Consider the following 15,426-nt stretch of genomic DNA (forward strand, 5'->3'; position numbering starts at 1 on the left):
TTATTACATAGAGTTAATATTAAGTTTTCACTGTTGTGTATCATTTTACCATGATTACCCTTGCCTACAGCACTTGTTAGATTTGAAGAAACTGAGGGTTTCCATTCTGTTCTAAATTCCAGCTACAGCTTCATCATTTTTGAGAAGTATAGAAAATGTTACAGTAAAAGTTTAAATGTTAAGAGCACCTATACCTGCTGTATAACCTGACCCATTTTAAAATCTCCTGTAAATAATTTTTTTACACCACAACTGAGATAAGAAAAAATACAAACACACTTACCCACTTCTTTCTCTCCTCTTCTATTCTAATTTTAGCTGCCTCTTCCATTCTGATTTTAGCTGCTTGTTCTTGAGAATGGATTAGAACTGACTTTTCATCTGCAACTGTATTTTCCAACATTTTCATAGGGTCTAAAATATACATGTTATTTAGCTGTAATTGCAGTCAGAGTGAGCGCCTTGGATCTTCTTTACATCTTGCTTTACAGTTTCCCAATACTTCTCAACAATATGCATAAGCTGCTCTTGGAAAGATCTATATCCTACACTACTCTGCCTGTCTCCATAAACTGGAAAATCAGTTTTTTGTATTATTTAAGTCTTTAATAGCCCTTTATTGTGTGTCTTTCTTGATTACACAGTAATGTCCCAGCTTCAATGGGACTGAAAATTACTTCTAATATTACTTGGGAGCCCAAGAGCAAGATCATCCTGAAGACTCAAAAGCCACACACTAACCCCTTAGAACAAAGAGGGTCTAAAACTGGCAGTACTGGGCAATAATCTAACATTTGGCTATTGCACAAAAAGCAAGTCTCAGTCCCGTACTGTTAACTTCAAATAGCAGCACATTTTCCCCAAAGCATGGTTTCACTCATGCTACACTCTCCAGCCCCCAGGCATTATGCTGGCATAGCCATGTACATGATGGAACTAAATCACTTCATCTTGTTTAAAAAAACAAGCACCCTATGAAAGCAAATAACCCAAAAGCAAAAAAAACCAAAAACAACCAAAACACATGCCAGAGCTTGATCACTTTAAAACTTCAGAAATCCCACTCAGCATATAAGATCACCAGTGCAGCATTAACCTAACTAGAAGGGCACCAAGGACAGACATGGGAAGTAATCCCAAAATGATTTGTCTATCAAACAAATTGCAATGTCTAATTGATATAAATTCCAGTTTTACAAGAAGGTATTTCAGAATGGTGCCTAAAAGCAGAAAAAAACTCCACTCATCAGCTTATGCTTGTCTTGGACATTTATAGCTGTTAATCTCCAAAGAAAGCAGCTTTTCCAGCTCAACAGGTAGAGAACTTCAATGCTGACTTCTGCACTGAGAATTCTATCCCTGGAGGCAAACATCTATTAAAGTACAGAAACATCAAGTGTGACAATAATTTGAGTGAGATTTAAAAGATAGAAAGGTATTTTGGACATCTGTTCTCTTCAAGATCTAAATGGACAAGTTGGGCATAAGAGCAAAAGCCTCTCCTATTTGTGGTTTCAACAAATCCACAATGCCTTGTGAGCATAGATAGGAAACTGTTACCTTCATTCAACGTGACAAAACATTTAACACTAAAAGTTCATTAAACAGTTTTATCACAGTCACAGTCATAGTCCCCGTGTACAAGTCTTTTTGCTACTTTACAGCAAACTTTTATGCAAGTATGTACTGTGTACCTTTGGCTTGAGACACTGTATTTTTCTGCTGCTCCTTGTTAAGTTCTAAATCACATAATGGTCTCTTTTCACTAGCAATTGTGCCTGATTCAACGGTGTCAAATTCACTTTGACTATCTTTCTCACTTTTTGATGTCCATTCCTCTTTTTGGCTTCTAATTTTGTTCAACAATTTCTTTAAGGCAAGTTTTGATCGAGGTTGGCAAGTTTTTCCTTCTTCATGCCCTATAAAAAATATATACTGTTAAAAGAGTTTTGGGTAATGAATATCTTCATATCATTAAAAAAACCCTCTTTTATTGCTTACAGAGTTGGAAAAATAGCTTAGGTGTATTTTTAAAATCTTAGTAAAATTTTCTCTTACCTGCAAGAGAGAAGGAGTAATTTGTCTATACAATCTATAAAAGGACTAAGCTGGATGCAGTTTTTAATAGTCAAACTGTAGCAGAAATATGCAGTACTATCCCCACACCTGCCCTCTGCTTTCTATCAGCACTGGCAACACAACGCACCACAGACCAAACACAAGACTGTGCCACTCAAGGGATGCAGAAGCACTTGGCCAAGCAGCAAAGCTCACTGAGACAATTCTGGTTCACACCACATGACCCTGGACATGCCACAAGCAAACAGGACACACTCATGCATCCCTTCCAGCCTACTCACAATATGCAGCAGCTCAACCACAAACCTGAACATAAAGGACACACAATAAGCAGACTAGAAAGCTTCAACTTTGAAATATCTCAAAACAGAAAAATATTTAAGGTCACACATCAGCGTCAGTCCATAATTTATACTAATTGCACAGGAATAATTAAGGCTACTAACAGTGTAGCTCTTACAACTGAAAATTATTCTCAGCATACTAATGAACTGAAGCATATCAGAAAAAGAAGTCACATTTTCATTTTTAAATTCATAATCATTAGGGTATTATAACTGATGCTAAACATAAACCAAATTACACTGAATTATTTTGCGTACATTTAGAAGTTTTACTACTTTAGGCATTTTACTTATTACTATAATTTATTTGATATAGTAGACTAATTTTTTCTAATATAAAACAAAAAGGTTGAAGTTAAATATGAAATTTAGAAGTTTTACTTTCTGGTTCATTAGGGACCTCCTCTTCTATCACATGTTCTGATTCTTCTCGAGTATTACAAGGAAGCTCTGGTTGAGTGTCACAAGCAGATTCATGCTCCAAAGAGATATCAAGATCATTATCTTGAGCTCTGTCAGAAGGGGCTGGCAAAGGTTGTGGCTCAAACTGCAAAATCAGGTCTTCTTTCATGTCTAATTAAAAGAGCACAAAGAAATAAAATGACCATTTGGAATACAAATCAAACAACATTGCAAGACTACACTCACGCAAATCCATAGGAAATTCAAATATCAATAGGTTATTTCACAACAGATTTAATCCAGCTTTTATTTTCTCACCAAAATACAAAATTCAAAACTGTTTAGATCAATAGCCATCTATTCATTCAGAACCTCCATGGCAGTTTCCACTGGAATATGCTATGTTTTTCAAAATAAAAGCTGATGTGATGAAAGGCTCTGCTTTACACCAAAAGCAGCTCACAAGAAAAATTACACATGATCCCAATAACTTCACCAGGGAAAAGACACACCCTGACCTGGCTGTTCACAAGGCTGCCACAGGAGAGTGATCACACAGTCCAGTGTGATCAGGTGTGAAATCCCAGAAGACTGCACAACTGGAATTCTCCTATGATCAGCTTACTGACTGAGGGGGTTACTGCCTACAAGGGATGTGGGACACAGGGGAAGATTACCTTGGAATTCTATGCTTGTTACACATACTTAGGGGAGGAACCCAAGGCAGGGAAAGGAAAGGATCAAGTTAGTCAGGGGCACAACTGTGAGATTAAAATGTAAAAACAGTGAGATAAAATGAGACATTCAGTACACCTGTCTGGTCATGAACTGTGCCTGATATTCTGTTCTGTCTTCTCACCAAGTTACACTTGTAGCTGTTTTCCTGCGTGAGGAAGGCTGTCTTTTGTATGCATGTGTGTGCATATATATGTAAGGGCCAGCAACTGGAAAGGGGACCAGAAGTCACAGGTTCACCTGTGTTTAGAGCACTGCCAACTGCAGAGGCCATAATGAGTGCATTTAGGTGGGTATGAGTATCAGCATGCAGTGGCCAGCAAATCAAAGCCAGACTAGCCAGCAAGAATGGAAAGAGGCTTAGGAGTTATACATCAGGCATAAGACTGGGCTGGGTATTGCAGAGGCCAAGGGACCTACAAATTGTCTAGTGAAGGGATCAGGAGACCCAAGCATTCAAGCCAGCTACAGAGGAGAGGACGGGATCATAAGAAAACTGCCAGCACGTGTATGCATCTCCAAGACAACAAGAGGATCCAGGGTCAGCTGCTGGGTAGACTTGAGTATATAAAGTCAAGTCTCACAGGAATCCATAGCATGTGCATGTCTGTGCACACACTCACATGCCCAGCTAGGTCTGTGCAGCAGTAACTGTGGAGGAGCAGAAGATCTTGGGGGTGCCCAAGCATGCCCAGCAGCCAGCAACTGGAAAGGGCCAGCTGCCGTGTAAGAGCAAATGTCTAAAGCTGTTCACCAAGTGATCCACACATACTTGAGCACATATTTGAGCACATGAGTGCATACATGAGTATGAGAGGTAACTAAGGCTCCAGTCTCCAGCATGAATCACTGGGTAAACTGGGTGTCTAAGACCTGAGGAGGATCTGTAACGTAGCAGATGGGAGACCTTGGATACAAGGGACAACTCCTGGACAGACTAAGTGTCATAGATGAACTGCTGGAGGGATCCATACCATATTACAGACATATATCCCAGTAAAAGGCCTTCACCTTGATCAGCCAGAGCAGTAAACAGAAGGAGGCCATTTATGCTGTTTGTACTTATGTGAGTGCTGTGTTTTCCCTGTTGGCCTGCGTGGCCAGCTGTATGGATATGCCCTGGAAGGCTGTTCATGTGTGTGCCAACTATGAATAAACACACGGCCTCACTACCACCTGCACCTGGGAAGAGGTATCTGCAGAGCCTCTCCTTTGCTGGGTACCAGATTCAGCAACCTCCAACAAAGAACTTACTCCTGTCTTCACTGCACATTTCTTCAAATGCAGACTCCAGTTCTCTCTGCCATTCTTCTTTTATTTCTATGCGTTTGTATGCTGGCACTGAAAGCTGAGGAGGCATCTGCGAGACAACTTGTCTCCTGCGCATCCGATCCTGAGCTTGCATTTGCTCCAGTTCTTCCAGAAGTCTTTCCCTTTCCTTTGAGAATAAAGAAGGGATAACATCAACCTTCAGTGTTGACATTCAGCCAGCCATATATCAGGACTGATACAAAATGCTTCCATTCGGTTACCATGATTTTTGGTTCATGTTCAAAGTTAATCTTATTCTAGGGAGAAACTGCTTCTTAAGAAGAAGGCTGTATCAGCCTTTAGACACAGGAGTCATTAATACTACCTAGAACATTTGATGTTAAATAAAGGATCAGACTCTATACCTGTAGGCCAACTTTCCTCAATAAAATTAAACCTGTTTTATAAGATAAATGAGTACTTCTTTTGCCAAGTGACTTTTGTTAGTATATAATTCAGCAGTTGCTACTTTTTAAGATGTAAACTAAATATTCTTTGACACATGGAGTATAATTAAGAGCTATTAAAACAAAAAAAAAGTTTGAAAAAAAAGGGGGTTTTTTTCTGTTAATTTCAGGACCACCAGTAATATTTCCAGAAATCCCCATTTTAGTTTGGTTACTCATTCAGGGTTAATTATATCCCAACTGATAAAAAAGCCAAGCTTTTCCTTTTCTAGCCATCAAAAATACTTGTGAAGCTATCAGACAATAAAAATATTTTGTGTGTAGATCTCAGTACAAAGGCTTTTCTCAGCAGTTAAATTTTTATTTCTTAAAGGAAACTGTTTCAACATTTCCAAACTTGCATGCTAACAGAATGTCAGTCTTTAAATAAAAACCTTGAAAAGTTTTCAAAGAATAAAAAACCTCATTACCTTCTTAGCAATAATATCTTGCCCTGAAGAACAGAATCACCAACTCCAACTAAAGCTAATGTGGAAAAGCAGAACTCATCACTTATTAAAGAAGTTTTGCTTGACTATTGCCTGTTGGTTAATAGCTGGTCAAACATTCAGGTGACAAAAATTAAGAGGATGTTCTTTCATTCTCACTCCTTCCAGATGCCAGAGCAAGCAAACAGATTTTGACTTTTTTTATTTTTCAAAGACATTCTGAAAACTTTATTTAGTCCATCAATTTCCCTCCTGTAAAAGTAATTCCTCTATTTATCACCAACTTAAAACTTACTTAACAGTGGTCATTCTTACATTAAAAACAGGCATAACTACTCCACCTACCTTGGCCAGTTGGATCTTCTTCAAGGCATGACTTCCTCTAACATGTGCCTTTTCAAGATGCTTTCTTCTCTCCCTCTCTGCCTCCCTGTGTAGTTCCTCCAAACGTCTCCCTTCTTCTTCAGCAGCTAAATGAGCATCTGGCTGGCAATCAATCAATAGTTTAGTTCACAAAGCTCTTTTATAGTTTAAAGCATATGAAACAATTAATAAATTAATAATTCTGCAGCAAAAGCACTTGTAAGAAGACATACAATGCCATATGAATATCCTTGAATGTTTATGTTGCAAGGAGAACCAAAATAATTTTTTATCTTTGGAAAAAAATTCATAGTTATGTACTTTGTAAATTTAGGTGACAAAGTGTTCCAGTTTCAAGCTGTACCAGGGACAACCATTTACATGATTTGTTATAGCAGGGCAGTTATTTTTCCTACAATATATGGTAAAATGAATGATATGGTCAACATTACAGATTGAGTACTTCTATCCTCATGGTTTTGTTTGAAACAATGGGAAAAAAAAAATCCCTGAAATATCTTCAGTTTCAATTGGGAAATCAGAAACAATCTGCAACTTTCAAAGAACAAAAATCTTACTAACATAAAAATAAAAATATACTTAGGGAAAAAAAGTCATTCCAAATAAGCAAGGCAAATACAAAGCAAGTCTGGGAGTATATTGCTAAAAAGAGGGGAAGAGAGAAAAGCAGAGCAACTGCAGCTATCAATTCAACATAAGCCACAAGTCTTCCAGTTTGGGTGCTTGAACATCATACCAGTCTTGTGATCTCACCTTCTAATAAAAGCCTGTTCACAAGGAACTGCCAGGTGTGACCCCTTAAGTGACTGAGCACCTAACAGGTTTTACAAGCCTGCCCACCCAAGTCTCTTTATTAAGTAGTGTAACAGCTGCTTTATACAAGTTCATATCTTTAAAGCGGTTCCAGAAAATCCATCAGCTGATATCCAGACAATGTATGCAATGTAAAGAAACATATATGTAAGACTGTAGCACAAACACTTGGAATTAATCACCTGATCTCCATCCACTTCTCTGTCCACCAAAGCTTCGGCAATATGATAACGTGTAACAGAAAAGTTGCCAGCACCACAGGACTTCACGGCAATGATCTTTTTCACTTCAGAACTCTAGAAAGAGAAGTACAACTACAGCTGTATCACAGAACAGTATCTCTACCAAAGCAACTGAACAGAAGTGATCTGTATAGCTAAATTATTATTAAAAGAAACCCATTCCACCAAATTCTGTCCTGAAAATATTGTTTAAAACCTTATATACATGTAATAATTAATAAACCACATCAGCACAAGACAGATCTAGAGGGCTTTAATAACTGAGAGCATCTAAGAGTCTCCAGCAGACCTCTGCACAGAAATTGATGCTCATCAGCGTCATCTTTCAAAACCACTAATTTAAAAGCACTTGAGTTTAATGCATTAATACAAATCCCACTTAAAACAGCTGTCACATTCACCTCAGAGCAGGGCAACCACAGATGCACAACATAATTATACCCAACAGCAAAGCAACACTTGTCAAGTACAGACTTCCTTTGGGAAACTCAGAGCCATTATATCCAATTTATTAGTTGACCATAAAAAAGAGCATTTTCTGTAACTTCACTGTAAAGTGTCTATTCACAGAATGCTAAGTTGCTGCGGTTTTTTAGAAGTTTTGGGTACACTAACACATTTCAACTCTCTTCTGGAAGTTTGAACAATAAGCCATCCATCAGACCTCCCTCTTCTTTGGCTTAGCCTCATGATCTCAGTAGCAAAGTACTGAGGTTAGGTAACTCAATATCCTGTAGGACCTGTCTTTGTACTTAACATCTCCTCCATTAATTTTCTCTCAGCTTCCTTTTCCCTCAACCTTCTCCTAAAAATGTGTTCTTATCCACATTAACTAAACTGGAAAGACTCATAGCTTGAGTGGTCTAAAACTAACATAAACTAACACAACCATAAAGAAATGCACACACACAAAGAGCAGCATTAGTTTCAGGAATATCTTGAACTTATCTCTGCATAAGAAGAGGCATACAAAATTTCAGTATTGACCATCCCTATTTTATGAAGACTGTAAAAGCAAAGTCTTTAAATGAAAATCAAAGAATCATAGAATTATTTATATTGGAAAAAACCTTCATCAAGTCCAGCCATTAACTCAGCATTGCCAAGTCCACCACCAAACCATGTTCCTGAATGCCACAGCTAACATGTTTTAGATACCCCAGAAATAACGACTCCACCACTTCCCCAAGCAGCCTGTTCCAGTGCTTGACAAGCCAGTAAAGAATTTTTTCCTAATATCCAGTCTGAACTTCCCCTGGTGCAACTTGAGTCTATGTCCTCTTGTCCTATCAATTTTTACCTGGGTGAAGAGACCAACCCTCACCTGGTTACATGTAATCTCCTTTTAGGCAGTTGTAGAGAGTGACAAGGTGACCCTGAACTTCCTTTTCTCCAGACTAAACACCCCCAGCTCCCTCAGCTACTCCTCATCAGACACGTGCTCCAGACCCTTCCCCAGCTCTGGACACACTCCAGCACCTCAACATCTTTCTTGCAGTGAGGGGCCCAAAACCAGTAAAACTACCTTTAGCCTTAACAGCAGAACTTCCTTGGTCCTTAAACAATATTACTGCATGTTATTCCAGTAGGAAAAAAAAATTAACTGCTAAATTTCTTAATCAATAAAAATCGTAGCAATTGTAACAGATCAACATTAACCAACCCACTTGCAGATACTCATTATAGCTATGAAAACAGACAAGTCCCAGGGCTAAACCTAATTAGCCAGATTACCAGTGCTTGCCCTGTACTGGGTTACTTTCAGAATGTTCAATTAAACAACTCTTCTGATTTATTAAAAAAATTAAAATTAACAAACCAATAACAAATAATTATTAATTACATATAAACAATCAAACTCCAGAATTTTATTCAAAAGTTGTGAAGATGTCAGAATTACATCGGAGGCTGCAATTTTCCAGTTAATATCAGAAGAAATTTAGGCTGAAAAAAATTACCATACTTCCATCATGGTTTTGTAACTCCCACCTTTTTTTGTCTTTCCTTCCTTCAAAAAGCAAACAATTCTATACTAAAATCTGGCAAAACTGAAGATGCAAAGTATCATGAAATGGGACAAAAAGCCAACAAAAAACCCATGATCGAAACTCTACAAATGCTATGAATACTCAAGCAGAGTATAGTAACACTTTTTAGGTTTTATTTTCATTTCATAACAATCTAATAGATCATGTAAGAAAAAGTAAGTTTACAAGAACTCAGCAACACTTTTCAATAAAGTTGTGTTTACAGTTTAGCTTCAATTAAGCAATTTTTCATTTGGTCTAGCTAAATATGGCCTCAACTCCAAAAATCTGTAATTCTGAGAACCAAAATGGGTTACGACATTAGAGTAAAAATACTTCTTTTCTAACTGGGTAAAATAACAATAATAGAAGAATCTTTAGAGAATGTTTTTTATATTCTAAGTAATCATGCCATGAAAATGTGTCCTAGCTCCGTTTTATGAAATTATAGTCAATTGTTATTGCAACAGAACATCAGATTATGATTATAGTTGCATTTAATAAGCTCCTTATGCAAACCGATTCAAAAAAACAAGCAGACTTATTCAGATGACCCTGTAATTCCCAGGATTTAAGCTAAACAATTTAAATTCAGTGCCTTTTGAATAACACATTTGCAAGACAAAGCCCTGGATTTACCTTCCCCCAACTGATGGTCAATACCTTTTGTTTTCTCTCTCTTGAAGCAGAAACAGGAATAAAAATCTCTCAGTCTTTCAATTACTTAACATTTTTCTCCATAAAGTACATGGCACCCAATAACTCTTCAAAGAAAATAACTTTATTTTTAGCTCTGTGCCCTCCAAGCCATAGGTCTATAACTAAAGGATTAAAATCTGAACAGATACAAAAATTAGAGAAAAGACTTAAAGTCAGGAACTTAGCCTTTAAATGGAACAAATTTATATGCTGTGCTATACTGAAACAGAGCAATCTCTTTCCTCAACAAAAACTCAACCTGTCTGCAAAATTAGTGACACAATTTGCCATTATCACAACATGAACTTCATAACAGAAACAAAACCCACATACTATAGAAAATCCAGATGTTTGCAAACTCTGCTAAACCCAGTTACAAATCATGTTTGTTGAAAAGGGGAGTAAAGGACATTTGCTAATGGCTGGAAATGCATTAAGTTTAGGAAAGGAACAAGATTTAAATAGAGTACTAACCCAGACATGTCATCCAAAGCAATTGAATATGCAATTTTGGTTTCACCAGAACCTGGAGAAACCTGGAAACAAAGCTTTATTGCTTACCCTGGTGACAAAATACTAAAGAATGAGGAGAAAATTCTGCATTTATAAACCGGAAAGGAAGTGCATTATTGATGCTACTAGCTAAAATAATACTATTAAATAAAAGTATAACATATGAAGTACTGCATCATTTTAGTTGTTATGGAGGTTAGCTGCAGTTATGGGGAAGGTTTAAATAAAATGTGACATAAGACACATTCTAAACTGCAGAAGTTACTACAAAGCAAACCCACAGCACCTTACGCTTTCCAAACAATGCCAAACTGAGCAACAGAAGCACCTGAAACCCAGGAAATAAAGAGCCAAAGCTTGGACTGATACAGACTTCACCTGCTCTACACCAGACAGATCAGGAACACACCCTGTGGCACAACATAGAGAGCAGCATGAAAGGGTGTGAGAATTTACCTGAACTGTACCAGACAGGACCTTATTCCAGATGTTCTGAATTTCAATACTGCATATACTTTACCAGAAATAACCCCAAACTTTACCACTCCCTTACAACACTTGCTTTAATCTTTACTCATATCCAGCTTACACAACATGAAAACCCTTGGGCAGCCAATGAGAAGATCTAGAGAGAAACTGGCCATGAGTACTCCTTCTAATCATTCTTAGAACTGTGAGGGTCAAACCTTACTCAGTTTTTCCAGATACAACACAAAATCCCTATCATCCTGCACTCTAACCTATACATACGTGCTGGGATGTGGCTGGGAAAAGTTTTGAAAGCTTCACTGGCTGTGAGAGGGGCTAGTATACCTCAACCCTTTATTTTATTGTCAGTAGTTTGAATATCCCGAACCCAAAGATCTAAAAGGGTACAACGCCACATGAGGCAACTTAAAATTCTGCATTCATGAAGTTCTATAACTTAACTCCAAAGTAAAAACGCACATCATGTTCTTTCTGCAGCTCAGATCTGCAATGCTACAGGAAATTCTACATGTATGCACAAGCTCTATGAAATCAAATCAGCATGAATGGGGTACAAAGCCACACCTCAAAAGGTTGCAGCCTCCCCAATAGACTTGGATGATGGTTTCCTATCAAAATTAAAGAGTTTCCCCTTTATTTAGTACTTCCTACAAGCAAAAGAAACTGAAGGGAGAAAAAAACCCAACAAAGCTACCCTACAGCTAAAAAGACAGAATTGTCTTTATTACAGAAGTAAAAATGCTGCAAACTGCATCAGCAGTACAGAAGCTGAGGAGGCATATAATGTACAAGCTGAGAGAGATCATTGTAAAGTCTCGTACCACTGAGGCTACTAAATAAAAATGAGATATGATGAAAGTTTAAAAAGACACATTAACCACAAAAATACAAATCTGATTACAAGAAACAAAATTCACATATAACAAGAGATCAATAAAGTACCCAAGCTTAGTAGCAAGAAACCTGCTAATACGTAATTAATTCATTCCATTGTTTTTTGCTGAACCACTCTCCCTACAGTATGCAAATACCAACTCTGGATGTCCTGTTGCGAGGAGTCAGACCAATAAATATGTATGTTACCCTTGAAATTGTGATCACTGTTGTATCATGGATACATACCTCAAATGGACGTGGAGGAGGAGGTGGCAGGCTTGCAACTTTGGCTGCTCTTTGTCTTTCCACTTCTAGAGCACGCTTGCGTGCATCTGTTCGTCTTGGGGAACAAAAACAAAACAAACCACAAAAGACAAGAGAGATGGAAAATGACCCAAGCAAGTGACAGAACAGTGCAAAATAAAAGGTAAACCTCAAATCAGATTCCTAAGTAGCTGCATGAAATGCTCTGGCCATAGGGATGGGGAAGCATATTACAAAGACAACAGAACTTAGACTGGAATGCAGCATTAAAAATCACCTTGTTCAAGTTATGCAAAAACATTAATATATACAAGCATCCAAAAAGCAATACAAAATCTCTGCTTTTGACCTAGGTTTGCAGAAAGCATTGTGTATTTCAACATACTTTAACTGCTTGAGTGTAGACGTACTTAACTATCTAATTTACAGGTCTTAGCTCTATTCAAGCAAAACTATGCCCAAGAGGACACAGACCATTTTCCATGCCAGCTCAAGTTAGGTCTAATCTACTTAATTAAAAGAAGCCCATGACAAATGCACTAGGTCCTTTTTCCAGGTGTTTAACTATCAGGAACTGGCCTGACAACATTTCATTTCATATGTCACTGAACTCCTGGAGAGTCTATAAGGCCAGCTTGAATATCTGATATTCTTGTCTTGGTTTTAAAACTACAATTTTTATCAAAAGCCACAAGCTTTGTCCATGAGCATCAATTCTCTTACCCATAAAACTTCAAGATGGAAAAAGCTCCAAGGAAGAAGCATCAACATTTTTGCCTTTCACCTTGTGACACTGTAAAGTTCATTCTTAATTAAACAAAATAACTATTGCATACCTGGCTTGCTCACGAAGTATTTTTTCTTTTTGGTGCTTCTGCTCTATCAGAGCTTTTCTATGTCTCATCTCTGCTCTTTGTTTCCTTTCCTCTGCTTGCTTTGCCAGAGCTTCTAAGTCAGGTTCCTTAACATTAAAATATTGTAATCACTTAATAGAGAATTTTACTCACTCATTATCAGTATGATATTTCAAATTACATACTGCTGGTAAAAAGCACAAGCTCTAAACTACCTTCTACTGTATTAGGGTAAAATACTCTAGTATTAAACCTTTTCTTCTCTGCCATCTTTATTTTCTTCTTCTCTGCCATCTTTATTTTCTTCTTCTCCATCAACAACAGCTGAACCTGCCACATCCCTCAGCTAATTTAATCAAATAATGATGTAGAAATATTTAATTCTAAACCTGACATTTCTTCTGCATCAGTTTGATGAAAAGGATAATTAAACATAGTTATTTAAACACCTTGTAGCAAATGCAAACTAACCTGTGTAGTAGAAGCTGTTCTCAAGTGTTACTACCCTTCAGTCATCAACAGAAACATTTATTATTAGTTCTCTGGTCCTATAACATTGGTTCCACAGTTTTTTCCTAACTCACCCATCCTAGGATCAGAAAGGATTTTATAAAGAAGGGACTGATTTAAAGACACTGATATATGGAAAAATATAATGCTATTTCACTTGGGTTTAAAGATCCTGAATAAATCAGGAAGTAAGCTACTCTGCAAACTCCATGTAAGAAATCTATGGCTGGTTTCTATAAACCTGATTCAGAGTCAAACCTATAGAAAAATTCTGACCAGCAACCTCAATGATCTCTCTAGCAGAGATTACACAACTTACAGGGTTTTAAAAAAAATGAAACCAGTTTATAGGAGCAGAATTAGAAAGTGACACCTGTCTGCAGTCCAGGCAAAGGCCTCTGAAGCCCTTACCAAGGCTTTCCATGTCACTGCAGCATTGAAGGGAAAAAGAATGTTAAGTGTATTTAGTGAACATAGAGAAGATCCATTGTGGAGAAAAAAAATACTGTATTACTGGCATAACTAGGATACAGAGTCATTATGTACAATTTAGTCAAGTACAAACATACATGATCATACAACCTAATACAAACAGAGTAACTTTAAAGTCTGCCCAGCAAAAGCCTTCACAGATAGGCCCACAGACTATCGTGCAGGAAGATACATAACCAAAAAAATACATAACCACTTCTGAAACGTTTCCATTCCTAAAAAGTTGTCTATTTAGGTATCAGGACTTCAAAATGAGGAACGTATTTTGGTATTTCTAAAACATCAATATTGTCTCTGATAATATATACTGGTATTGGCTGGGATGGATATTATTTTTTTTTACAGCGGCTGGTATGAGGCTGTCCTTTCGATTTGTCATGAATACAGGGTTAATAATACAGAAATGTTACTGTTATTGGTGAACAGGGCTCACACAGAGCCAAAGGCCTTTTCTGCTTTTTGTGCTGCCACACTGGTGAAGAAGTTGAAGTGGCTGGGAGGAGACACAGCCATAACAGGTGACCCCAACTGCCCAGAGGGCTATTGCACACCATCTGACAGCACGCTCAGTACATACATACAGTACGTACAGTACATAGAGTGGGGGGAAGAAGGAGGACAGGGGCAATGTTTGGAGTGATGGTGTTTGTCTTCCCCAAGTAGCCGTTATACATGATGGACCCCTGCTGCCCTGGAGATGGCTGAACACCTGCCTGCCCATGGGAAGCAGTGATTTAGCTGCTTCTTTTGCTTTGCTCTGTGTGTGGCTTTTGCTTTCCCTATTAAACTGTCTTTATTTCAATGCACAAGTTTTCTGGCTTTTACCCTTCTGATTCTCTCCTTGATCCTACTGGTGGGGGAGTGAAGAAGCAACTGTCTGGTGCTAGGCTAGTGACTGAGGTGAAACCATGACACAATAACATTAAGCTCACTTACGTTCTCCTTGGCCTGTCGGTGACCTTCCCCAATCGCTCTTAAGCTTGATAGATACAGCTCTTCCAGGGCTTTCATCTTCTCATCCTGTGCCTTCTGCCATTCAGCTCTCAATGCCTCCTCTAACTGATGCAGTTGTTCTTCTCTCCTCTGCTTTACCTTCTGCCTTATCTGGTAGGAGATATACTTCTGTTGCTCTCTGACCTGTAGAAATAGCAATTATGTTTGTCAGCAATTCAAGAAAAGTACAATACTTTTTGCAGCAAGAGTTTCCACAACATAGTTTACCCTTCATCCAGCTCATGTACTATTCCATTCATAATCTGTCTAGAAAACACTTTCAAGTTGCTGTTACCTTTCTCCAAAATTAATATATTAATTAAAATAACAAATTTAATCTTAATTAAATGCTTCAGTTAAAGTCCAGAAAGTTACATACAAGTGACAAACAGCAAAAACTGCTTGGAATAGTCTTCCCTCCAAAAATACAACACAATAATTTATGAACGGCTCCTATTACAATTCAACGTGGTTTAAAAAAATTCAGCAACTATACCAAAAACC

General features: G+C 37.7%; 1 protein-coding gene across 3 annotated transcripts in view; it reads right to left on the reverse strand.

Annotated features, from left to right (window-relative positions):
- The window catches only part of CEP295 (centrosomal protein 295), a 43,213-nt gene that overhangs the window by 25,600 nt on the left and 2,187 nt on the right, over positions 1-15,426 (reverse strand). For all 3 annotated transcript variants that reach the window (XM_015621772.2, XM_033516134.1, XM_015621762.1), the window contains 9 exons: positions 14,866-15,066; positions 12,910-13,034; positions 12,056-12,149; positions 7,146-7,259; positions 6,112-6,252; positions 4,815-4,998; positions 2,805-2,996; positions 1,695-1,919; positions 284-414 (listed from right to left, as the gene is read on the reverse strand). In XM_015621772.2, the coding sequence (XP_015477258.1) occupies positions 284-414; positions 1,695-1,919; positions 2,805-2,996; positions 4,815-4,998; positions 6,112-6,252; positions 7,146-7,259; positions 12,056-12,149; positions 12,910-13,034; positions 14,866-15,066 (1,407 nt within the window). The remainder of the gene's footprint in view (positions 1-283; positions 415-1,694; positions 1,920-2,804; positions 2,997-4,814; positions 4,999-6,111; positions 6,253-7,145; positions 7,260-12,055; positions 12,150-12,909; positions 13,035-14,865; positions 15,067-15,426) is intronic.

The sequence above is a fragment of the Parus major genome, chromosome 1 (assembly GCF_001522545.3).
Source record: "Parus major isolate Abel chromosome 1, Parus_major1.1, whole genome shotgun sequence".
Taxonomy (NCBI): domain Eukaryota; kingdom Metazoa; phylum Chordata; class Aves; order Passeriformes; family Paridae; genus Parus; species Parus major.